The 25,683-nt window shown below is 27.0% G+C and overlaps 2 protein-coding genes across 3 annotated transcripts in view; both read left to right on the top strand.

Annotated features, from left to right (window-relative positions):
* The first annotated feature begins 1,430 nt into the window (after positions 1 to 1,430).
* Positions 1,431 to 5,261, top strand: LOC126551805 (uncharacterized). Of its 2 annotated transcripts, none has more exons than XM_050206032.1 (9): positions 1,431 to 2,023; positions 2,154 to 2,345; positions 2,653 to 2,795; positions 3,390 to 3,456; positions 3,570 to 3,741; positions 3,887 to 4,074; positions 4,178 to 4,358; positions 4,625 to 4,776; positions 4,843 to 5,261. In XM_050206032.1, the coding sequence occupies exons 1-9, from the start codon at positions 1,946 to 1,948 to the stop codon at positions 5,176 to 5,178; spliced, it is 1,509 nt and encodes a 502-aa protein (XP_050061989.1). In that variant the 5' UTR covers positions 1,431 to 1,945; the 3' UTR covers positions 5,179 to 5,261. The 2 variants fall into 2 exon arrangements, with proteins under 2 accessions (XP_050061989.1, XP_050061988.1); XM_050206031.1 differs by having other exon boundaries at positions 2,124 to 2,345.
* Positions 5,262 to 8,116: 2,855 nt separating this feature from the next.
* Positions 8,117 to 25,683, top strand: part of LOC114125775 (E3 SUMO-protein ligase KIAA1586-like) — a 36,296-nt gene continuing 18,729 nt past the window's right edge. The window contains exons 1-6 of the mRNA XM_050207050.1: positions 8,117 to 8,248; positions 8,524 to 8,595; positions 8,703 to 8,784; positions 9,076 to 9,879; positions 9,961 to 10,097; positions 10,173 to 10,686. Of these exons, the coding sequence (XP_050063007.1) occupies positions 8,117 to 8,248; positions 8,524 to 8,595; positions 8,703 to 8,784; positions 9,076 to 9,879; positions 9,961 to 10,097; positions 10,173 to 10,686 (1,741 nt within the window). The remainder of the gene's footprint in view (positions 8,249 to 8,523; positions 8,596 to 8,702; positions 8,785 to 9,075; positions 9,880 to 9,960; positions 10,098 to 10,172; positions 10,687 to 25,683) is intronic.

Here is a 25,683-nt window from a genome sequence, read left to right as displayed (position 1 = left end):
AGTCACTTTTGCCCATCACTACTAGACATGTCTATTTCTGTATAATTTACTCGATTTCCCTCTACAAATGGCGTGAAAACTGTAACATTGTGTCCATTGTCTGTCAATGCTCGAAGCACACCTCTCATAAAGTTCCAATGACTCTTTCCTGCAAACGTCTCTATAGCTAATATTCTCGCGGTATTTCCTGGTTGGATAAATGTACAACTGAATAATGTCAAAATTAATATTGAAACTACTGATTTGTGCAACATATTCATTTCTATAGTATAACTATCGATTAAATTTGAGTTGATACTGTGACCTGCGTGTATCATTTATCGGTTGTATAATGAAAAGAATATAATCTTAGTAATAATATATTTTTATCTCAATTGAGTAGAGTAAATGTACTATATAGATCAGTGGTAGCCAAACTATTTTTGGTCACGATCTACTAAAAATATACTTCACTTTTGAGGATTGACTTTCATAGAAATTTTTTTTATCATTGAATAACTATAATTATTAAGAAACATATGATAGGGCGCATGGCCCTAAAAATAAATTCTACCATGATGGACTTTGAAATTGTCCGCGATCGACTGTTTGGCCGCCCCTGATATATAGATAAATAAAAGTTATATAATTGAGTGTTATTTCATGATTGGCTCTATATAATTATGTCATTCTAAGAGTACGTGCGCATGCAAGGTGATTGTTTAAAACCAGGGCTTAACTTAGTTTAAAATTTTATAATGTTAACATGATAAAAATATTTTATGACAGTAATTTTTCGAACTTAATGTTGAATATAATATTATATAACAATTTCAATCTTATGGTGCAGAGTTTATATCGTATACTAACATTCTATAAATAAAATCGTGCTATACATATATATAGCCCGTGTACTGAGTGATATAATAAAATAACATCATACTTACCATAAATGTGATACCTAACATAGTATCATGCCTCTTTTAACTAGTATGTTATATGTTGACATGTTGTAAAGCAACATAAGCAAACTGTTCTGTGGACATTTTTGAGTCTAATATTATTGATGGATTATTTAGAAATTGTTGGAAATGCATATCTTGCTACCCAATGTTACCAATATTAGTTAAAATATATTACATCTAAATTAATTATTTTTAAATAAGTATTTAGTCAAAGTTGATTTAAACTACATTTTATTTACATATTAATTTTATTTGAACTTAAAGACATCAGATTAATAAATATATAAATTAATTAATAGTTTACACACATAGAAATATTGGTGTTGATTTAACAATAATCAAGTAGTTGAATATAAATAAGTTATATTAAGAGATATTTGTAGTACATTTGACGACAATGACGTATTAAATTGAGTTACTTAGAGTAACAACACAAAAGTTTAAAATTATTCATAACTTATATTATTTTAAATAAACGTTATGCTTAAATTTATGTAAATTTAACTTAAAATAATTAAAATATATATTAATATGACATTTTAATATTATTAATTTAAACAATAATTCTGGGTCGAATCAACAGTCATAAATGTAATTTTGACCAACATAATATATTCTACGGAGAGCGGATTTGATAAATAGTATGATGTTAAATCAACTCCATTATAATTAGAAACAATGTGCGAATAAAAAGGAGTAAAATTTACTGGATATCTAAAATTAGCTCAGACTTCCCGTCGCCGTGTCCGTGTCGCCCAATTTTCCAAGATATTGATAACTGCGTTTGTATATCATTGTTCAACGTTCATGTGTGTCTGTGACTTATCTTTTATTTGGTTGTATTAATAGTTTTATTACGTTTAATGTGCTATTTCATACGTATTACGTAACCGATCACCGTCCGTCGATGACCAATTTGACAATGTTATTTCAAATTTTAATTCATTTTCATCTTTGCGTCTTGCGATACTTGCAACCACATACATAAATCGTTTACGTTTATGATAAATGTGCACAGTTATTTTGTATACATTTATGCATCAGCCATCACTACGAACATGGATTTGTTTCAAGATAAAGTACGTGTTAAATTAACTGTGTACCTATTTTTAAAGAGTTCAATTATTAAAGTGTAATTTTATTTTGCGTTCGAATATTTCTTTTTCTGTAATATTATAGTTTTTATATCCGAATTCATTCGCATCACAGACAACTGCAGTAGCACAGGAGTTTGTTGATGAACATTTTGAAAGTACTGAAGTCCAAGATATTTCAAATAATTATTATACTATCCCATCTACATCTATAACGGCTGCATCAACGTCTAAGAACAGTTCAAGACCATCGCCATTGGAACATAAGAAATATGGTAATTATAAACCAATGGAATGGACGATTGAAGTAAGTTAATTATTTAAATATTTTAAATTTATATAGGTTATAGATTTTTAATTCAATCAATTTGAAATAGGTAGGTAGAATTTCATTTAAATAAAATCTTACCTAGATATATTTAGGGTTTATCAAAACATATAAATGTAACATAAATAAAATACTATAAGCTAATTTTTACTATTATTTTATTAACTTAATTAGGTAATTTAACATTTTAAATAACTTTCCTATGCTTATTTATAAACAAACTATTTACACGCTATTTAAATACACAAGTACTTAACATATTTTAAGGACTAAATTTTCTTTATAGACATTATTAGATTTAATACACACAACCAATGACGGTAGATATATTTTAGCTGATGCTAAACGAAATGATGGGTCCTTATCTGATGATTCGCAGAATTTACTCACACAACTTTTGATAAACCATCTGTTTCAAGACAATAGCAAGTAAGAATATTTTTCATAATTATTAGTTTTTTATCCTATTAAAATAGTTAAAGTTTATATTACCTATAATATAGTTTCCATAGGTGCATGTGGGAAGTAAATGGTGTAATTTAATGTTAAATCTTTTTGCTAATAATAAAATCAGAACAACATTAGATTCTATTTGATTTTAATAGTTAAAACTATAAAAGAGTTAATTTCTGTAGGTACATAGAAACACTGGTTTCATCAAATTGGTAGCATAGGTACTTTATACGAATATAATACTTAGGTAATATATTTAAATTAAATATGTTGTGATAATGCAAAATTAAGTATGGTATGTATTAATCATTAAATGTAGAATATTGTTTAATAACTTTTTATTTACTCAGAATAAAAAACTATCAAGTAAACTAATTTGAAAGTCACATATTTAAAAATGTTTAATTTTACAAGAATACAAGATTTAAACATGAACTGAATCCAAAACTTAAGTCTGCACACACCTATGGGCTATGATTATTTACTGTAGTTGCAGAATAAAAAGACATTTGAACACAATATAGGTAGGTATAAGATTGATAATAATAAGTTGTATTGTTTATTTTACAGAGGCACTGATCTATTTTTTAGAAAAATTGCCGATTTAATTGTAGAAGTATTTCCTAAGGAGCAAAAAGTATGAATACTATAATATTAAAATACTTTTCACATTACAAATTTATAAATGTTATGTATCATTATTTTTAATTAATTCTTAGTAAAGTATAATATTTACAATATTATTTTTAGAGCGTTTACTTTATACCTGCTAAAACAGAAGGTCTGCATCAAGCACATGCCAAAGGAAAATTGATAGAACGATGGAAAAATGTGGCTAGACGTTTACGATCAGTTGGTGTCTTAAGTACTGTAAAAAAAAATTCCAAAATTTTGGCAACAGAACAGACAATTTCATTTTCTGGTAAAAATTTTTGTAGTAAACTGATTTAATAGGCTTGTAATAGTTTTACAAAAAATAAATAAAATGCACATAATATTTATGTAAATTTAAATTTGTTGGTAAAATTATTATTGAATTACTATTAAATTACTTTTTTAATTTATAGAAGATATACATGCTGCCAAGCAATGGTTAGCAAATGATGGATTAACAGCTAGTTTTGAAGATGTTTTATGTAAGTGGCAATATACATTAGAATTAAGAAAAAATGAAATTCTGAATCCTAGTAGTCAATGTTTAACAGACATTTTTAAATCGTGGCCAGTTCTTCAAGGTCCAAGAGGATTTGAATTGGTATGTTCTTTGCATTTTTATTTACTTTAATAAAAAAGGTAAAAATAATATAGACTAAGAAACTTTTATAATAAATATAAAAAGAAATTAATTTTTATTCCAGATTATTAAAGACTTTGAATTATGTTACTCAGACTCACATGAACAATTTAAGGATTGGAATTGTTTTTTGAATAGTTGGGATATATTTACTACTAAGCTCTTAAAAATTAGAAGAAGTTCTATTAAAGACAAATATGCTTTAAATCTTTTATCAGTACTAGATTTGGCTGAATTAAATGGAAGTATGTATAACAATTTATTTTTTACTAAACTACAACTAGTTTTTTCAAGTTCAGCTCAAATTTCTAATTTTATATTTTCTAAACATTTCTTATCTGAAGTAATAAAATATAAGTATTACTGTAGAGGGTTACTTCTATATAAAATATATACAAATACCAGCATACTCTAGTTTCACATACATATTTTTTAAGTTTTATTATTATATTTATTATTATTAACCAAACTATGTTTTATTAAATTACTTTAATTTTTATTTGTTTTTTAGATGTAAAAACAACTCATGCTTTGAAATTACTTTTGCTTCCCTATTTAATTCCAACCAAAACTCTTATTTGCAATATAACCCAAAACGGACAAAATAAATCTTGGAAGCCATCTTTATTGGAATCTGCTTCAGCGTTTTCTTATTATTGCACAGTTAGTATAGTTGTTCTATACAATTTGACACTAATTTATTCTAATAATACCTTTAAATTTGAATAGAATCTCATTGGACTTCAAGAAGACATTGAGAAAAGGCGTTCAAAGTACAGTCAACAAGGAGCCACTATTCAACCTTATATAATTATTGTTGGTAAAGATTATAACTCAATCGATACTTGTTATATTAGGGTAAACGAGAAGTTATGGTCATTTGGTTGTCCTGTTAAAGCATTTGAGGTTTGTTTTAAGTCTTATTTTGTTTTCAATTGTTCGTATCCCAAGGAGTGTTATGATCCTTGGATAGTAATTCAACAAGAGTTGTTTAAACTTGTAACTGCGTATGATAGATCAACTGCAATGACAACTTCAGTTATTAATAAACTAAAATCATTGTAGAAAATAAAAACATTTTCATTTTTTAATTAATTTTAAACTTAACTGTATTAATTAACATTAATATAAAATACTGTATTAAGAATAACAGAAATATATTTACTTTAAATCTCATTTTTATTGTACTTTGATATTTAAATTAATAAAAAGTAAAAGTAAAAATGTATTGCTGTTCATTATGTAATTTAAGATGTTCGTCGATTAATCAGCTTATTTTGCATTTGAAAGTCTATCATAACTTTAATGTTAACTCAATATACACATGTAACCAAGGAGAATGTGTGAGGGATTTTCAAGGATCTGAAAAATTCAGAAAGCACTTAATGGTAGTTCATTCCCAGAATACTGAAACAATTAATTTGGATACTCCATTGTTAGAATTTACTAATAATTTAAATAATAAATCTTCATTCGAGCATGAATCAAATCATATTTGTAGTGAAACTAATATAACATCTAGTGCAACTAATACAACATCTAGTACAACTAATACAACATCTAGTGCATCTTATAATGATATTATTATTAATTGTGTATTAGAATTTATTACCAGCTTGTATACAAAACCAACTGTAACAGAAATCCTAATACAGCAAATAATAGATGGAGTATCCATGTTATTTTCCAGTGAGCTTATTTTACATTTAAAAAATAAAGTCATGTCTATTTTAAAAGTATGCAGTGTTTCTGATAAAAATGAAATTATATCAATGTTTAATGACTTGGAAAACCCTTTTTTAAACTTTAAAACCGAATATCAACGAATGAAATATTTTGAGTCTAATAATTTAATTTTTAAATCTAAAACAATAGTATTGGGCTTTACTCCCGAAAAAAAAAATGTTTCAGGTATAGATAGACAAATTATGGTACCAGTCCAAGGGCACTTGTTACCAATTAAACAAAATTTAAAACTGTTCTTTGAACTTCCTGGAGTTTATAATACAGCCTTAAAGTATACTGAAAATTCTATGAAACAAAAAGATATTCTTACATCATTTTTAAATGGTAGTACTTGGAAATCGATTAAGTGTAAATTTTTTGACAAAATAGTTTTTCCTATTTTTCTTTACTATGATGACGCTGAAATGGGAAATCCATTAGGGTCACATTCAGGAATCCATAAAATGGGATGTGTATACTACACAGTACCTGCTTTTCCACCAGAATATTTATCGTCCTTAGACAACATATTTCCTGCTTTTTTATTTCATTCATCAGACCGAGGAAGTTCAAAGTTTGATAACAAAACTATTTTTGCTTCTCTTATTAAAGTATTTATAGATTTGCAAGAAAACGGAATATCTATTTCAGTAAATTCAGTTAATATTCAGGTATATTTTGTTCTTGGATTAATGCTGGGGGATAACTTGGGTCTCAATTCTGTACTTGGTTTTGTAGAAAGCTTTTCGGCAAATTATTATTGTAGAATTTGTAAATCCCATAAATCAAGCCTTCAGAAAATGCTCTTTGAAAGTACTGAATGTCTTAGAAATGCTGAAAATTATGAATTAGATGTCTTAAAAGACAATGTGTCTGAAACAGGTATACGTGAACTTTGTGTATTCAATCAAATTCCCAATTATCACGTCACTGTAAATAGTGTATGTGATTTTATGCATGACATTACAGAAGGAGTTGCACGTTATGATATGGCATTAATCATTACACACCTAATAAAAGATAAATATTTTACTTTAGAATGTTTAAATAATCGTATAATGTTATTTGAATATGGTTTCTCAGAAAAAAAAAATTCACCACCTGCAATTAACCAAAATAATCTGAATAACGGTTGTATAATTATGTCATCTTCAGAGATGCTTTGTCTAGTTCGATATTTTGGATTAATTGTTGGTGAGCTGATTCCTATTAATACTGAAGTTTGGAAATTATATTTAATGCTACGTCAAATTATTGATATTTGTTGTTCGAGAAAAATTCAACCTGAATGTTCTTATTTATTAAACAATATAGTTGCTGAACATAATCGGCTATATTTATTATTATCTAAAAGTACTCTAAAACCAAAATTTCACTTTCTAACCCATTATGGTAGTCTTTTAATTAAAAATGGACCTTTAGTATTGACTTCTTCAATACGGTTTGAAGCAAAACATAAAATTTTAAAAGCTTTTTCTAATTCAATACCTTGTCGAATTAATCTTGGTTATACCCTTACAAATAAGCTTCAATTGCAGATGATAAATCGATATTTAACACGAACTGGTTTAAGACCCAGTGGTGTATTGGAGGGTATACGCGGGTATACGACGTATACCCGGATTCCTATTTTTGAATTTATGCGTATACCTTTATGAAAATTAGTCTTATATGGGTATACGCACGATTCCAATTTAGCATCAGTCATTTCAGTCATATCACCAAACAAAAGTTAAAAATAATAATAATAATATACAAATTAAATATTAATACGATAATATTTTATTATTACATTGTACACTGCCTAAAAATAGCCTCTTAGTTCGATTAAATTTTACCCGACTTAGAGTTCTTGCAAAGACAATCGTAAACTGCCGAGCGTGTATAGTGTATAAAACAAATGTATAGTAGTGGTTCCCAAACTGTGTAGCCGACTAGCCGTGTAGGTACTAAAGTTTCAAAAAGAGATTGTAAACCACTGCTTCATCGGTTTAAACCAGTTGCGGTGTGCCATGGATGGTTATTATTATAATAATAATTAAAAATAGATCCATAGTCAAAAAGTCGTGTACGATTATCGATAATATATAATATACGTATGTGTAATTTCAAACTAAATGATAATGACAGTAATATAATAATTATTTATTTATTGGGAAATTACTTATTATCCAACCAAATTATTAAATCGAACTATTAGTTTTTTATTATATTTCTATTAATTTTATATAATATTTAAAATATAATATAAATTAAATATATTATTATATGATCGATAATGGAAAGTAATAAACGTACTGCTACTTCACAAAAAATTACTAATTATTTTTCTTCTGTACCGGCGACCAAAAAACATAAACCAGCTGTTGATGAAGTTGCAATTACTAATAATCTGTCCGGTAGTAAAAAAGTAAGTTTTTAATTGTTTATTTAACCTGTTATAATTTAAATATTTATGTAGCTAACTGACAGAGGTACATTAAAACTGTCTTTTAAGATTTAATTTAAACAGTAGGTATTAAAAGTTTTTTTATTTGTGTGTGTAAAATTTGTTTAAATTTATTGATTATTGTTTATTTTATTGTTCAGTGATAGTTTATTCTAGTAATATTAGTAATAATTAATAAGTAATATTTTAAAAATATTTTAAGTTTATAATAAGAAACTATTTTTTTATATTTACAGCAAGAAGTTACAATCAATAATGATGTTGTCTGTACATTAGATTCTGCTTCTAAACCCATTAATGAAAATTTGGTAAAATATTTAACAATATATTTATTTTTCTTATAACTTAAATAAAAATTAATAAATTAATTAACTTAATAAGGCTTAAAAATAATTAAAAATTAAAATAATTTCAGGTAACTCAATGGCCACAAGATTGGTCCTTTGAGCAGTGGCAATCAAAAAAAGAAAAATATGCTTGGATGATTTGTCACAATGGTAAGATTGGTTGCTTTAATTGCCAAAAGTTTAGTAACATACACAATTCTAATAATTCTGCTTTTGAAATATCTCCAGAGTGGTCTCTTAGTCTTATTAGTGGGGGAATTAGTAATAGTAAAAAAACTAGACTTTCTGTTCTACGGAATAAAATCAAAAAGCATATAACATCATCAGCTCATAAATTTGCCACAAATATATTAATTGAAAGAGAATCTGACAAATTAAAAAATCAATTTGAAAACAGTTCATATAAATTTCATAAATCTACATTGTCAGTTTTTAAAACAGCTTACTATATAGCAAAAAATAATAGACCTTACAATGATCATTTTAAACTTTTGGAATTGCAAGCACTTAATGGTATTGATATTGGAAACATGCTTCATTCAAGATTTTCATCTACTTCTATTATATCTCACATAGCAATTGAAATGAAAAAAAAAATAGTGTGTAACATTGTTAAGTCTAATTCAAAATTATCAGTTTTGATTGATGAATCAACCACACTGAGTACAAAAACTGCTATGGTTGTATATATTAAAGCATCGATATCTTCTGAGGATCCTATTTTTATATTTTTAGCCCTAGTTGAACTTGAACATCAAACAGCAGAAAATATAGTTACCCAGCTTATTGATTGTTTACATGAATCTGGATTTAATAATGAATATTTAATAAATAATTGGATATCTTTCGTCAGTGACGGAGCAAGTGTCCTTTTAGGAAAAAAGGCAGGAGTTGCAAAGAGATTGAAAGATATATATCCATTAATATTTAGCTGGCATTGTTTAAACCATAGGCTGGAACTTGCTGTTAATGATACAATGAAAGATTTAAACTCTATCAATCATTTTAAATCATTTATCGACTCTTTGTATGTTCTGTATAATAATTCTCCAAAAAATACTAATGAAATTAAAGAAGTTTGTAATGAATTGAACATTATATTTGTAAAAGTTGGAAGAGTTCTGGATACTAGATGGGTAGCAAGCAGCTGGAGAGCGGTCAATGCAGTATGGAAAATATTTCCTGCTTTAAGTAAGCATTTTTATAACTCTTCTATAGATAAAACTAAAGATTCTAAAACAAGAAGTAAATATTTGGGCTTATATAAGAAATTGTGTTCACCTGAATTTTTGTATGATTTATCTTTAATGTGTGATGTGCTTTTAGAACTTTCAAACTTATCTTTGAATCTTCAAAATCAAAAAATAATTCTCATAGAAGCAGATTCACATATTAAAAGATCAATTAGAATTTTAGAATCTTTTAAAGATAATATAGGAGATCATATGAAAGAAGTTGAAGTTGTAAATAACAATATGATTTTCAAAAATGTGAAATTAATAAATTATGCAAAAATTGTACCAATTAAAAAAAATCAGTTCATAACTAGTATCTGTAATAATCTAAGAAGTAGATTATTAGAAGATACTAATGACTTAAGTTTGATGAAAGATATCACAGTTCTTGATAAAAGTACTTGGCCAGTTGATATAGACATAAGGTATGGTGAAGAAGAAGTCAAACGTTTGTGCAAACGTTTCATGTTAAATAAAAATGATGCAATAAACGGATTGAGAGTATACATAGATGAAGATAAAAATCCTCAAGATGTATTTCCTGAATTAAATAACTGCATTAAAACTTTTCCTTGCTCAACTGCTGAGTGTGAACGTGGTTTCAGTGTTTTAAATTTAATTTGCACCGATCTTAGGTCTACATTAACTATATCTAATATTTCAAATTTGATGTTGATAAATATAAATGGACCCCCACTTAATTTATGGAGCCCAGAGTCCTATGTTAAAAGTTGGTTACTTCAACACAGATCAACAGATGACACTAGAACTAAAAAAACTAAAAACAAAGAAGAAAATACAGATGCATATAAAAGAAGTTTGTGGACAATTGTTAATTCTTAAAAATTATTTATACTAAGAATAATAAATACTGAGCATTATGTAAAGTTGTTAATTATTTTATTAATATTGTCTATTATTTTACTGTACAATTTGTCTTTTTAAGTTTAATAATAAAAAGTTGTATTCTTTCTGATATTTATGAATTTAATTAATTGAAAAAATATTAATACATTAGATACTGATACTTGGTACATATGACAATGGTGCTTATAGGAATTAATTAGGAGGAGGTGTGATAATTGTTCGAGCGGAGCGAGAAAATTTTTTTAAGGTAGGTATATTCAATTACTTTAAGATGCGTATACCCATAAATTTATTTACCAATACACCACTGTTAAGACCAGATTTAAAACTAGGCCAATGTTGTATTATTTCCTCAACTGTCGAAATATCATCTAGTTTCTTAAAGCAATTACCTATTGAATTAAAATCTTTTGTATCATGGATAGATTTTAAAGGTATATCCTATAGAGTTGGTATGGTTTTAGCATTAGAAGTAACTTTAGACAGTTGTATATTTGGAAAAATAATAAAATTAGTAATAGGTACCTCAATGATACCTTATATAATATTTATTCCATTAATAACTATTGGTTTTGACAGCCATTTCCATGCTTATCAAGTAGAATTAAACAATGGACTGCAACTTTTGGTAGTTATTTAACTAATTTACCAGATCCAACTCCTACTATTATTAGAACTTTGGATAATGGAACTCTGTTTGTATCATTAAGATATGCATTATAATGTGTAGATTGTATAATGTATTTAAATTGTAATATTTTGTTGTTTTATTAGTATTAATCACAATAAATTATTACCTACCTGTCTATATATTTTATTTATAATGTTTTAGTTTGCATAAATATATTACATATTATTTATTTAATTATACATGTGACACAAATAAAGATTTGATTTATATACCTAGGTATAAAACAGAAAAAAATGTTAATTTATTTACTTTATCTCATGTATATACCTATAGAACATACCATAAATGAAAAATATCAAAAATCTTATTTGTAATGATTCATAGTACCTATTCAAATTATTGCTTGGTACTTATTACAGTCAGTATTAGCCATATAGATTAAAAATACCTCAAAAGGTAAAAAAATATTAAAAGTATGTGGTAAAAATAAAATACAAGAACACTATTTTGAATATTTAAAATTGTTGATTCAATATTTTCTTTCAATTAAATCAATACCATAAATGAGGTTATTTTAACACTTTCCTAGTGTAATTCTATATTAATTTATTCTTATAAAACAACTACATTAATGAAGTTGAATTGAAGTAAATTTTATTTAATCTACATTATATTATACAGAGTTCATTTTACTAATAGTTGAAGTTATTTTAACAATAAAATAACTTATTATAAACACCTACAATATAATTGTTTTAGATAAGGTTATGGTTATTTTAACCCAGAATTAAAACAGAGATAATAATAATTATGTAATTAAAATAAATGTTATGATCAACATTTAGTTTTTGTTAAATTGACAACAAAATAGGACTGGCTGGAAAATGACGTGCAGTTGTGCATAACATTGACACTTTTACGAGTTGAATCAACTACATTTTTCTATGTGTGTACAATACCTATGCAATATTTTAGTGGAAAGCAAATACATAATATGAGGTGCATCCTCAAAAAATAATTATTTTAAAACTTACAAGAATCTATGGAGTTGGTATTTGTAATCAATCAATGCTATTGTTTTATTAATATAACTGGTATTTTATACATTTAATTTTGTAACAGAAAAACTAGTATGATGCAATATAGTTGTAATTTTATTTTTTATGATATATATTAACATAAAAAAAAGCGGGCAAGTGAGTACCGCTCTGCTGTACATTAGGTGCCGTATGGATCATTATTATATATTATAGGAGTGTTAAATTTGAATTCAATGATAGTTATCATTGTATACTAAAATCGATTCTGAACGAAGATGATTTGTCAGCCTAGGATATAATTTTTAGTGTTAATAGTTTTAAGTTTTTTTTGGCCATCCAAATTTTTTTTATCGACACTTCAAAAAAAAATCCTCATAAAAATCGAAAATTTCAGTGCTCTATGAATAACTCAAAGAAAGTCAAAAATTTTTGAAAATTTAACTGTATATAGATAATACTAATATAAACATTTGGTGAAAATTTTAAGTATTTATAGTTATTATTTTTTGAGTTACAGTAAAATAAAATTATCAATTTTGTCAAAAACTGGTTTTGTGTAAAAATGCCTGTTTTTCTGGTACTTTTTTAGGGTTTTTAATGACGCTTTTGAAAACTATAGAAAATTTTTACTTTTGACTTCTCAAAGTACCAACTAGATTCACTGTCCTATCAGACGGGACTGAATCTAAAAATTGAAGCACTTTCACTGCTCCAAAACATGATGACAGACACAAAAATAAAATAAAAAACATACATCATTGTAAAATCAATACATTCATCACTGCGTCCAGAATCTAAAACTGAATAATTTATTTATTATAATTTTTGTGTAGTTGGTCTCCGAATGGGACACTGGTTAGGTTAGGGGCACTGAACATTCTGATAGATCGCATATTGGAAAAAATCCTTTTAAAATATTGTAACCCTTTCAGTTGTTTATATAAATAAATATTGAAATAATTCTAATTTTTACACAAAAATCATATTATATAGTCTGGTTTTATCATAAATGTATAATTTGTATTATTCATCAGCTCTAATATAAACATACTCGTATAATGATATTAAGTTAATAATACTTAAAATAATCATGTAAATTTGTAAAATATGAACATTTTTTTATAGGATAATCTGTGAACTAAAGTACTGTATTTTAATTGTCGCATTGATCACATTTACACACAAACTATACAGTACACATTCTTAATTCATTTTTACTTCTTAATTTTTAAAGTTGTTTAAATTTCATAAATCCGTGATTATATCTTCTAATTATTACAAATTGTCAATCAATTATAATTTATCTTGTTCTCTGGTTTCATTCTCAAGTATTCTGGTTGACAATCGACTGTGGTGAAATATAAATAATAATAATAATAATAATAATAAAAACACTTTTTTTTACTTTGGTATTCGGGTGTCAATCTCGTCAAAAAAAAATGTCTATTATATTAAATCACGCATACGTAACCGAAAATGTTATTATAAATGAGCAGGCATTAACTGTTATCGATGAAAAGATCGCTGATCGGTCTCGTAAGATATTACCTCCAATAAACGTTTATTGACGGACACACTCTGAGTAGGGTGAATTTACAATTCTTACATATACGCATTAATAGGCGTATATATAAACCTTTTTACCCCTTTGTACGCATTTATATTGTGTCAAAAGTGTAAACTACCAGAATATAATATTCATTAAATTGTAATATTAAAAATATAATATTATATAAGTGTTTTCTCGCGTCTTATACCCATGAATGTAAATGTGCAATACTAATACATACGTACCTACTTACATACAACTGTCAGCCGCAGACGTTTACCTACTATGTACAAATAATATATTTATTATTTTTACACCTGTTTAACGATATTCGTACATATTAGAGAATAAAAGTCAAAACCTGTGATTGATTTGTATACTGCAGTTCTTTAGACTTAACCTAACCTAGGTAAATGGACAATTATTCCCCCCTGACTGTTTTTGGCGTGGTAGGATATTCCCCCTCCCAAAATGTTTCGATATGGATATTTCCCCCATTTTTAAAAAAATGTACAATAATAAAATGTATAAAAATTGTATGTAAATATAATAGGTAGCAAGGTAGCTAAAAAATAAAATATGGCAAAATATTTTACTTACAAGTAAAAAGTGTTCCAACCATACACTACTTGACCGATTTTGATAACTTAAACATTCCTTCGGAAAACGCAAAACTATATTGTTCGATTGGTTTTTTTTATTCTGCATAATTTAACTAGTATAAACATTAGAAATGCATATTTTATAGTATTAGTATACTTATATTCAAACTAAAGTAGGCAAGTATAAAGAAAACGATTGTATAATCATATTAGTTTCAAATTAGCAGTTTCAAAATTAATAATAAATTATTTGCCCTTAAATAATTAATTTTATAGTACAATTTTAATCAGGTGTATAAATATGTCAGTAAATAGTAAAATATCATACCAATATATTTTATTTAAAATCTAACCGATACGATCGACTCAGACCTCAGAGCTTACCTACTGCAGGATGCAGGATATAGTTGTTACACTGTACACTTAGTTAATAGTTATTACTTTATTTGTTATATACATAAACTACGTATGTATACATATAAAGGTATGCATATTATACCCGAGCGAACGAATCAGATCTTACACGTTCGGTATAAATATACATGATACATACCATTAAGTTGTTAAACGACATAAGCGTATCGTAATAGTAGGTACCTATTATATACTTATGTTGTATGTAAAATACGTAAAGCATAATATTAGGGGCTTGTGTGTACAGCTGTGTACAGTGCCATCGATTATCATTCTTAATTCAGTCATCGATGGGCGGTATAGTTGCGGGGTGGACTATGACCATATTTCAGGACGAGAATATTACGTATTTGTTGCTAGGCCAAAAATTGAAGTATGGCCAGCAGCCCTTTTTAACGTCTTTCATATTATTTTATACACGACGCACGGTTATTAGAAATAATACAGTAGTATTAAATCAGGGTGTGAACTCATGTTTTTACTGGGTAATTTTTTTACCGAACAACGCTCATTATTTAAAAACACATATACCTATTAATCTTTTTGAAATTATTTTTTTTACTTAATTTTCAATAGAAATAAAAAAAAATTGTGTTTTTAAATATTTTTTTATCGTTATAATTGTTTAACTGTTACTCTTTTTTAAATGACAACATACACTTTTAATTTCATATTTCAAAGCAGAATATTATTTGGAGAATTTCGAATTTCGATTTATATAAATCAAAATTTGGACAAGTAGGACGAGTTTATGATTATTTATACCTATATTATTTTTATATAATATAACAGCGATTAATAATGACTTAATCATTTTTTTTTTTTTTGAATTAGGTATACCTTCATAATTATACAAAAGGACTGAAAATTCCTTTCGTTAACCGTTTGTGACTTTAACAAATATAATATTATGTTAATCGGCGTCCACTAAACAGCTTACCTTTATAATATATTTTCTCATTTCAGTTTAAGCATATCATTTTATTCGATCGTTGGCGCGCGTTTTGTCTGGATATACATCAGCTCCGGTATCCGATGAATGATGATGACGTATGTGTGTACGAGTTTCGAGTGTATATAATAAGCGTCTGACTATTTATTTCTGTCGAGGAAAAAAAATTACGTTTAAAATATAATATCGTCTTACAATATTAGTGTGATTTGTTTACGGTGCACTATAATAGTGTGAGTATAATGTAGGTAGGTAGAGGTATATACCTACCTATACCTATACATAACAGAAGCAGCAGCAGCGTTCTCGAGTGTATACACAGTGTACACGTTATTGTATTGACGACCACAAGGCGCCATTTACTGGTATTGTAGCATTGTGTACTGTCGTGTATTTAAATCTATACGTCGCCATCAATCATAATACGTATAATATGTGTTTTGAATTCGTTTCCGATTGTGATAGGTAACTGATGGTTAAACGCACATAAGTATACGCAACATCTGACGTGTGTATATACGAACGCGTAATTATATATTTATATTATTATATACCTACGTGCATATGGGAATAGATAATTACGCCTATTTTATAGGCGCATGTTGTAGGCACTTACCTACCATCTCACCAGCTGGGTATGTCACTGTCGTAGATCGTTATAAATTTAAAACCGTTGATATTTATGAGTTTTTCAGCGGAACAACAAATTGGATTTGTTGTGCGTTCATGTTTTAGAGCAGTGATGCCCGACCCGGCAAGTTTTCAAGTTAAAACAAAATATAATATACATTTATTTCCACGATATTTAAATTTTAAATTGCATTATTTTACTATTTACAATAATTGTGTTTAAGTAGTATGTTTTAGCCGATTCAAAAACCATCTCCTTTGCTCCTTCTGCCTTCCAGCCGCCGCCGACGGGTCAGGGAGGTGGGAGCAGATGGAGCATAAAGAAGAGAGCAGAAGGAGCAAAGGAGGTAGTTTTTGAATCAGCTCAAACATTCTACTTGTTTATCAACACAGGAAATCGAAACTATGGTTAATAACTAGGGTTCGGATTTGAAGGTAGAAAATTTTCTTTTAATTATCATAATAGAAAAATAATTTTTATACAAAAATGTGTTTTATTTAATTTTTAAGACGATGGATGTACTTTTTTTCTTTTTTAGTTATAAATGCCTTTTTTCATTTTTTTTGAAACCATAAGTGATGACGAGTTAACAAGTAGTCATCTTAATTTAGATAATTGTTTATGCATGAATTACGCCCCGATAACTTTGGTGGATGTAGAAAGACCTTTTTCGATGATAGAAATATTTTGAGGCCTAAACGTCAACGTTTTACCGAAGACAGCTTATCTAAGCACAATGCACATGGTAGTGATTTTTTTTTTTAATACCAATTAATTAGTATATTTAATTTTGTATTATATTTTTGAATTGCTTTTTATACAACTTAAATGCCTTTTTTTAAATTTTAAATGCTTTTTTATATTGATTATATTGCCTTCAAATCCGAACATTATTAATAACTGATAAGTACTATGATTAATAACTAATGAGAGAAGACGAAAAGAAGTTCTTTAGCGGGTGACCGCACTGTGCGTTCGGCGTTTGGAATATACCTCGGTTTAATAAAGTGCTTATATTATTTTGAATTGTGTGTGTTTCATTTTTATTCGTGTTCGTCGACGTGATTGGCGTATACGACATGTGTCACATTATACTCGAATCAAATCAATAACCAAATTTTGTATAGTCAGCACGTTTTATACAAAAATAACGTTGTAGATTACGATCGACACATTTTGTAAGGTGTATAATTCTATACGTAACAATTGTTCACAATATATGGATAGCAGTTATTTTTGGGTATAATATTATTATATTTATTTTTATGAAATTTGTAGGAATCTATGCGGATATGACTCACTAGCTAAAAAATTGTTTTTGGTTTGGTTAAAATGAAAAATAAAAAGTATAAATGCGTGCATAATTATATTTTAGGGTAAGGTCATAGTTTATTTAAATGTCATAATTATTATATAATTATTGAACCAATATCAATGTTTTATATATTTATCAACGATTTTTCCCATGCTTTGAAATTTATTTTGGAGATCGTATTCCGAAATTTTAAATTAACTATTTTTATAAAAAATATCAGATTGATGAGCTCAATTGTATTGTAAATCATTTTTTTTTAACGTTAAATGTTTGTATTCTAATCGTCTATTAATTCTTTGAAATTTTTTTTAATATGTGTTTAAATATTACAATCGATGTAACTGGGCTCGTCCCTTATACTTAAATGTATATAAATAACTTTATACACATTATATATATTACAAGTAATATGGGGTGTGAATTATTTTACCTATTTTTAAAAGAAATCGAAAATTCCTGCTTCAATAGTTGATTTACTAGGTTTTTCTAAAGATTTATGATAAAATTAACAATCACCCAATAATATTTTAAAAAAAATGTGTTTTCTTGTTTCATCTTTTTTCATTTTTAATAATTAAAAATTCAATATTTTAAATATAAAAAATATTGTTATTTTATTTTTTATTCATTTAATTTTTGTACACAGCAGTATATCTCAATTTATGAGACATGAATTTTTTTACTAATACTAACTGATGTTTTTGTTGACTTGTGTTATTGATCAAATTAATTTATTTCTGTTTATTTTTTTGTTTGGGACATTTACTACAAGCTAATAATAGCAATTTTCATACAAAACAGTAAGAGGTAACCGTAAAATAATGTTTTAAGATGTCAAATTATAATAAAATATTTAATGCACCATATTTACCGTATCACTAATGCATTACTTAGGTATCTATGAATAAATTCTACTAATAAAAATTTAAAATATTATTTCGTCATAGTACCGATATTTTTTTTTTTTTTTTGTGGCATCGCTACATGGAGACCGAACTGTTTGCACATTACTTGGTCCCTATAATAGTACCTATATACGATGTAATATAAATAATAAATAAATATATAAATGGCATATGCTATAATAAAAGTAAGTTACTAAGTACCAGAGGTGTTCTCAATATTTTTTTTGAGAGTATACTAAAATTAAATCATCAAAAACCAAAATATAAACATTTAAAATACATTACAAATATTTTTATTATTGGTTATATAAGAGTAAAGCCGGTAAAGAGTGTGTTAATAATATGTAAACAACTTTAAATAGATTTTTTACATATCCTCTTTAAATTATACCTCGTCAATCTTTATAAATACCTACTAAAAAATAAAGAGTATGACTTTTTCAGTCATAAATAATTGACGTAAATACTAAATATGGTAAAATTACTTAATTAAATTAATTTTGTTTTTTCCTTTGTATATGATTTGAGTGTATTTATAATTTTGACATTTTGTAAAAATATCTTGAGAGTTAAAATCGCAAATCGATTGAGACTTGAGAGCATACTCAGTATACCCATATTATTGAAAAAAAATCTTGAGAGTATATGGCGTATATGTAGTATACCCTATGGGAACACCCCTGCTAAGTACCCTAAACATTTATTATTTCAAGAGTCAATTTTGATTTAAAAATCAAATATTCTCGTTATTAACTAAAAGTTAACATGTTTGATGTTAACTTTGTTAAAAATATGCACTAATTAAAGTTAATTCTTGATTTTAACCTAACCACCTTACGCACGATCGTGCCAATCGGTTTCCTTCTCCTTATTCCCATCTCATCCGAACATAGGTTAATAACCTAACCTGCCCAGGTTTGGGGCTGTGTGAGAGTTCATAAAAAAAATTACAATAATCAATATCTATCGATGAATGATGATATAAATAAACTACACAACTATAAATTTTCGGAGGGGGGGGGGCGAGATAATTTAACCGTAAATAATATAAAAGTTAAGCTTACTTATATATTTTAAAGTAAAAAAAAATAACTATACCTACCTATATATTCTTAAATTTATGGATCATAATAAGACTAACTCATGAGGAACTGTGTATTGTTATGTATTCAAGTATTTTGACTTAGCAAATAAAGTTTTATTTACATTTATTATAAAAAAAAAATTAAAAGAAGACGAATATTTCAAATGTCTATAAATAGCCTTACAACAAGAGAAATATTTTTTAAATTAAATTATGTAAAAAAAATTGCCAATCTCAATAACTAGTGAAAATTTGAAGTATCTACGACTTATACTTTTTGAATAATAACAAATATTTAAAATTGTTTGAGGATAAATCGTTATCGTTTATTAATCTCTAAAAATGTTAGTTTATCCTTCATACAAAGGTATAACAAGCCTTTTTTATATTTCAATTTTGTGACGACACAATTTAACTAATTTTAATTTTTTTTTCACAGATTTCTTGATTTTACGTATCGGTGCTGGAATTTAATAAAAAGAGAAGAGAACTGTACAGATAATACTTTCAGAAAATACCTAGGTGTACTATAGTTAAATAAGTTTGTGTTACAAACTTTCAAATCTTTGTAATAGATATTTAACTAAGTAATAAATTAATATTTATTTGTAAAGAAATAGGTTTGATTAATAAAGACTTAATTATTACCTATAATAAGAATTATACTTAGGTACTTATTATTGTGAACATAAATTTATACATTAAGATTAACAGTAAGGAATATGTACCTATTGGTTTCAGTTTTTATACTGAAGTGTGGATGTGTTCTGTTTTTTGAACAACTTTTTAAGGTGATGAAAATTATTTTTACAATTATTAATATTGAGAAAACTTATCAATTTATAATCCAAAACAGGAAATTTACAGTAATTTATAATTTTAGAAAAACTAACAAAAACATTGAAAAACTGAAATATTTACATAATTTTAAATTTTGTAGAAAACTTTGAGTCATAAAATTATTGTTTATTACCCATTGCACCAAACTTTCATTAAATACAATATATTTATATATTAATAATTATTCAATTTATGCTGAAAAAAATTTTCTAGGTAATGTATGAAACTTTTAATATACATTTTCCAATTATAGGTAGGTATATAAGTTAGATGACAATATAGCTGTTTTTTGTCTGATCAGTCACTCTTCGAAGTAACTGAATCAATAGAAACAAATCAAAAATATAAAGTAGGTACCTATAGTAATAGTTCATAGCATTTTATTTGCTAAATTTAAAATAATATTTTTTAAGCGCGGGTTCTATAATTTTTCGTAAGTAATCGATTGTGACGTTGTGTAGTAGTGTTATAGGTAATATTATATCATTGCAGTGTACGCCGTACACAGAGACTCCGCTGAATAATACACACTCGGGCCATCACACGTGTAAACTTAATTATTATTTTTATCCTCACGTTTACAACCCGTTGAACACCGGAACACCCATAATATACAGTACCCATACACCCCTACAACACCCACACGGTTGCCGCCGCCTCGGCTAATCGTTTAAGTGACGACCTTTATTAATGATCGGCACTTAATCGTATCGAGAAAACGATAATGCGCTATACATGGCGTACAGGCGCACACGAGGTTTATAATACCTTACTCACTGCAGCAGTATACCTTGTCGAGAAAATGTTGATTTAACATATTATGCCGCCTGCAGTACTGTGCTACGATTACGCGTACGCGGCATTATGTGTTACATCGTATATGGGTACCTATTATGACAATATAATAATATCAAATTTGGCATTCGCCAGCGACGATTATTATAATGCGATGTTATTGATACAGTAACACATAAATCAACGCTCTCCCTCACCCCCCCCCCACGGACACATCCGAGTCCCTTTCGGTCGCTAATGAAAATCCTATACCTACCTATCGGTTGTACAAAATATGATTGTGGCGCTCCGTGGGTGGGGTCCCTTTTAATGTGACGTGTACACGTTTTTGACGTTCTTCGTGTGCGTATACGCGATAATATCATCACGTGTGCATTGATGTAGGCAGCACGTACACTATTGCATTTAGGCACCGTATAATACATAATAAATTATCTACATTATAAACGCCGTTTAATGTTTCGTCGTGGCCGTTGAAAGCGGGTAGGTACGGTATATAAGAGATTAATATATAGGTATATAATTTAGGAGCTATTTCTTAGAAAACACAAACGAGTAACAACACTCATACTTAAACAAATACACACGCACACATACAGATATTATACATGGCGTGCTCCAGGTATACGGTTTGTGTACCGCGGTATGTATGATTGTATGAACTACAGTCGGCAGGCCATTTGGCTTATGATAGGTACTCACGTACACGAGGTATAAATGATATAGGATGTGAGATAATACGTCTCTTATTATTTAATTGTTAGTCTACCACCGGGGTGTAGAAGCGAACAGGCATATAAATAACGACGAGGAAAGGGTGCGTATAATATACAAGACAAATTGTGGTAACAGCTGAATACAGGTAATTGAAATATTGCTCTTATAACTCGAAAACCTATTGACATGTTATAGTAAATCGATTGGATGCGCGTCGTACCACGCCTGCTTCGTCGTTATCATAGTAATAACTCGACCTTAGGTGTTAATGACCAAGAATTGATTAAAATATATGCGTTTGGAAAAATTAGCTGCATCCGGATTGCATGCCACCTCACAGAGCCATAAAGGGGTTTGTCCAAATTTCATGCCATCTCGTCATAGAGTCGTCTGTCCGAATTGCATGCCCTGTATCAACAATATAGTTTATTTATTATACACTTATATAGTATTATAAGTGTAAAACGGGGTGATTAGGGTCTTTGAGGGGAATCGGGTCAACAACTTTTTTTATCGTATTATTGATTATAGAAAATTATGTATTTATCGTTATCAATTTTAGTCTTATTCACTGTTTAATTAACCGGAACATTTTCTGTAGAATTTATATTACACGAGATATTGCAATTTGCAACACTATAACATACTATAACACGTTTATCATTAATTAAATAACACCAAAACTGTTATAAACTTTTTCACTATAAGCCAATCTAAAAAACTCATCGTGACTCTACGCTTAAACCCTAAGTATGAACATCAAATATATTTTAAGTATAATTATTATACAAGGTATAAAATAACAGTGTAATTAAACGAATTTTTAATTCGTATTTCAGTATTTGTAAGATCTTTTTATGCTTTCAAAACCAAAAAAAAATCATTTGTATTACCTACCTAGTTCTTACACAGATAATATTAATTTTTTTTATTGTTGCCAACCTATCTATTCATTTTTATAGTTATAAAATATATATGATGCAAAAAATTTATTTTAATTAGTTTACTTTTTTATTAGAACCAGTAATTAAGTTACCTCTATTCATAATAATAATAAACTATTACCTATAAACTTTTTTTTCAACTTTTAATTTTTTTTTTTCAGCGCTCTACGATAGTGTTGTTATAACTGATGAATGCAATTTAAACTTAAAATTATTGCCTGAAATAATTTACTTTGAACTTATGTCATTTTACACTTTTAATTGTTTTTTTTAAATACAATAAGAAAAGGATGTCGTTTTCACTCAAGGCTCATATGCTCATATGGAGCAAAATTCAATTAGTATAGGTTTGTGTACAAATTTTAAAAAGAAAACAGAAATCGGAATATACAAATAATATTATTATTATTATTACAGTAAAACCTCATTAGTCTGGACTTCGCTTAATCCGGACAGCCGTTTATAATACATAAATTACGCTAGTTTGTGCTAGAAAAGTACTAAAAGGTACGCCTTAATAATACTGTATGTACCTATGTATATAATGATTATAATACAATTATGTACTATTTTTTAGGTTTAAATGTTTAATATTGTTAAATATATGAATTAGACTAAAATTTTCTTAAATTTATAATTTACGATTTTTGCTTATTTTGTTTAATTCGGACAACCTAGAGCCCCTATTGTCCGGATTAATGAGATTTTACTGTATTTAAACAACTCCACCAAATGTTATATTATTATTAAAATTATTTATTATATTTAAAATAAACTATGTACAAATTTAAAATACATTTACTTTATTATACTAAACTATACAATCGTTTTATTTAGTATTTACAGTGTCACTTTCTCTAATATTTATATATTTTACTGTAATGAGTGTAATGAAACAAAGACCCGTTCTTTCAGTGGAAAAGTAAGTTAAATTATTTCATTATCGATAAAATTATGCAAGGCATGCGATTCGGAGGGACCCCTTCAAAAGATGGCATGCAATTTGGACATTCCAATTTATATTTTTTTTTGCATGCATGCATGCAATTCGGATGCCCCGGAAAAATTAAATATAAAATATGCATTTATATGTTTTTAAATTTCTTCAAAATAATTCATGATTATTAATTATTTTTCTAAAAATATAAATATGCAAAAAAAAAATATATTTAAATTGAAAAAAATGTAGGTATTACAATATATGTTTAAATTATATAAATAATTACATGGAACATACAATGTATGAAAATTTGAAAAATATGTAACGCATAACTAAAAAGAATTTACTCATCAGTAATATACATATATAATAATTATACATACATAATAGATACTCGTAGGTAAAACTAAAACTCACTGGGCTGCAAGTACGTCTCTATAATATTATTGCAAAATTGATATTAAGTGTTATATTATATTTGTGCATTTAACCATAATTATAGTAAACGAATAACGATAACATTATCTTTAATCGTTATCGTTAACGTTCGAAATAATAAAATAACTGTAAAATGGAACATTTCTAATTATTTCTAATTAGAAAAAAGAAATATGCTACTATTTAATTAGTATATAATATAATATAAATATTGTTATTTTATGAAAATATATACAAAATAAGTAACCATATTTTAAATCTAGACTTCATGAATCAAAATTAGTCATATTTTGGTATAATTCTGATAGAGCTAATTAAAAAAAAAAAATGTAAAAAAGTGGGCAAGTGAGTACCGCTCTGCTGTACATTAGGTGCCGTATGGATCATTATTATATATTATAGGAGTGTTAAATTTGAATCCAATGATAGTTATCATTGTATACGAAAAACGATTCTGAACGAAGATGATTTGTCAGCCTAGGATATAATTTCTAGTGGTTGGTAAAAAAGGTGGTTTAAAAAAACCAGCTTATATTAAAAAATATTTTGAAAATTAAATCACGTAAAGAAAACGCGAATCTTAATAACTGGTAAAATTTTCAAGAACCTACGACTTATACTTTTTGAATAATAACAAATATTTAAAATCGTTTGAGGATAAATCGTTATCGTTACGCTATTTCGTTAAAATTTAAAATTCAAACGCACTTAAAATTTTTCCTATAATGATGCTTCGAGTTTTCTCTATAGATACTTGAAGGTAAACTTATGGAAAACTTAGTGTTGTATTTTTAATCCTTAGTTATAAACACAAAAAATTTTATGATTTTTCAACTTCAAATATTTCGCAAATATTCATAATTTTGACGAATTTTCGTCAAAATTTGAACTTCAAATGCTAATTAAAAAAAATTGTGCCTATGTATTCTTATAATTTTTTAATCACTATAAGAATAACATATGAGGAACTTTGTATAAAATTTTCAAGTATTTTGATAGGGCCAAAAAGATATTATCGACACATAAAAAAACAATTTTCAGAAAAATTGAAAATTTCAGTTGTCTATAAATAGCTCAAAAAAGTCAAAATATTTTGAAAATTAAATCACGTAAAGAAAACGCAAATCTTAATAACTGGTAAAATTTTCAA

The sequence above is a fragment of the Aphis gossypii genome, chromosome X (assembly GCF_020184175.1).
Source record: "Aphis gossypii isolate Hap1 chromosome X, ASM2018417v2, whole genome shotgun sequence".
NCBI lineage: Eukaryota > Metazoa > Arthropoda > Insecta > Hemiptera > Aphididae > Aphis > Aphis gossypii.
This window is presented reverse-complemented; position numbering and strand designations above follow the sequence as displayed.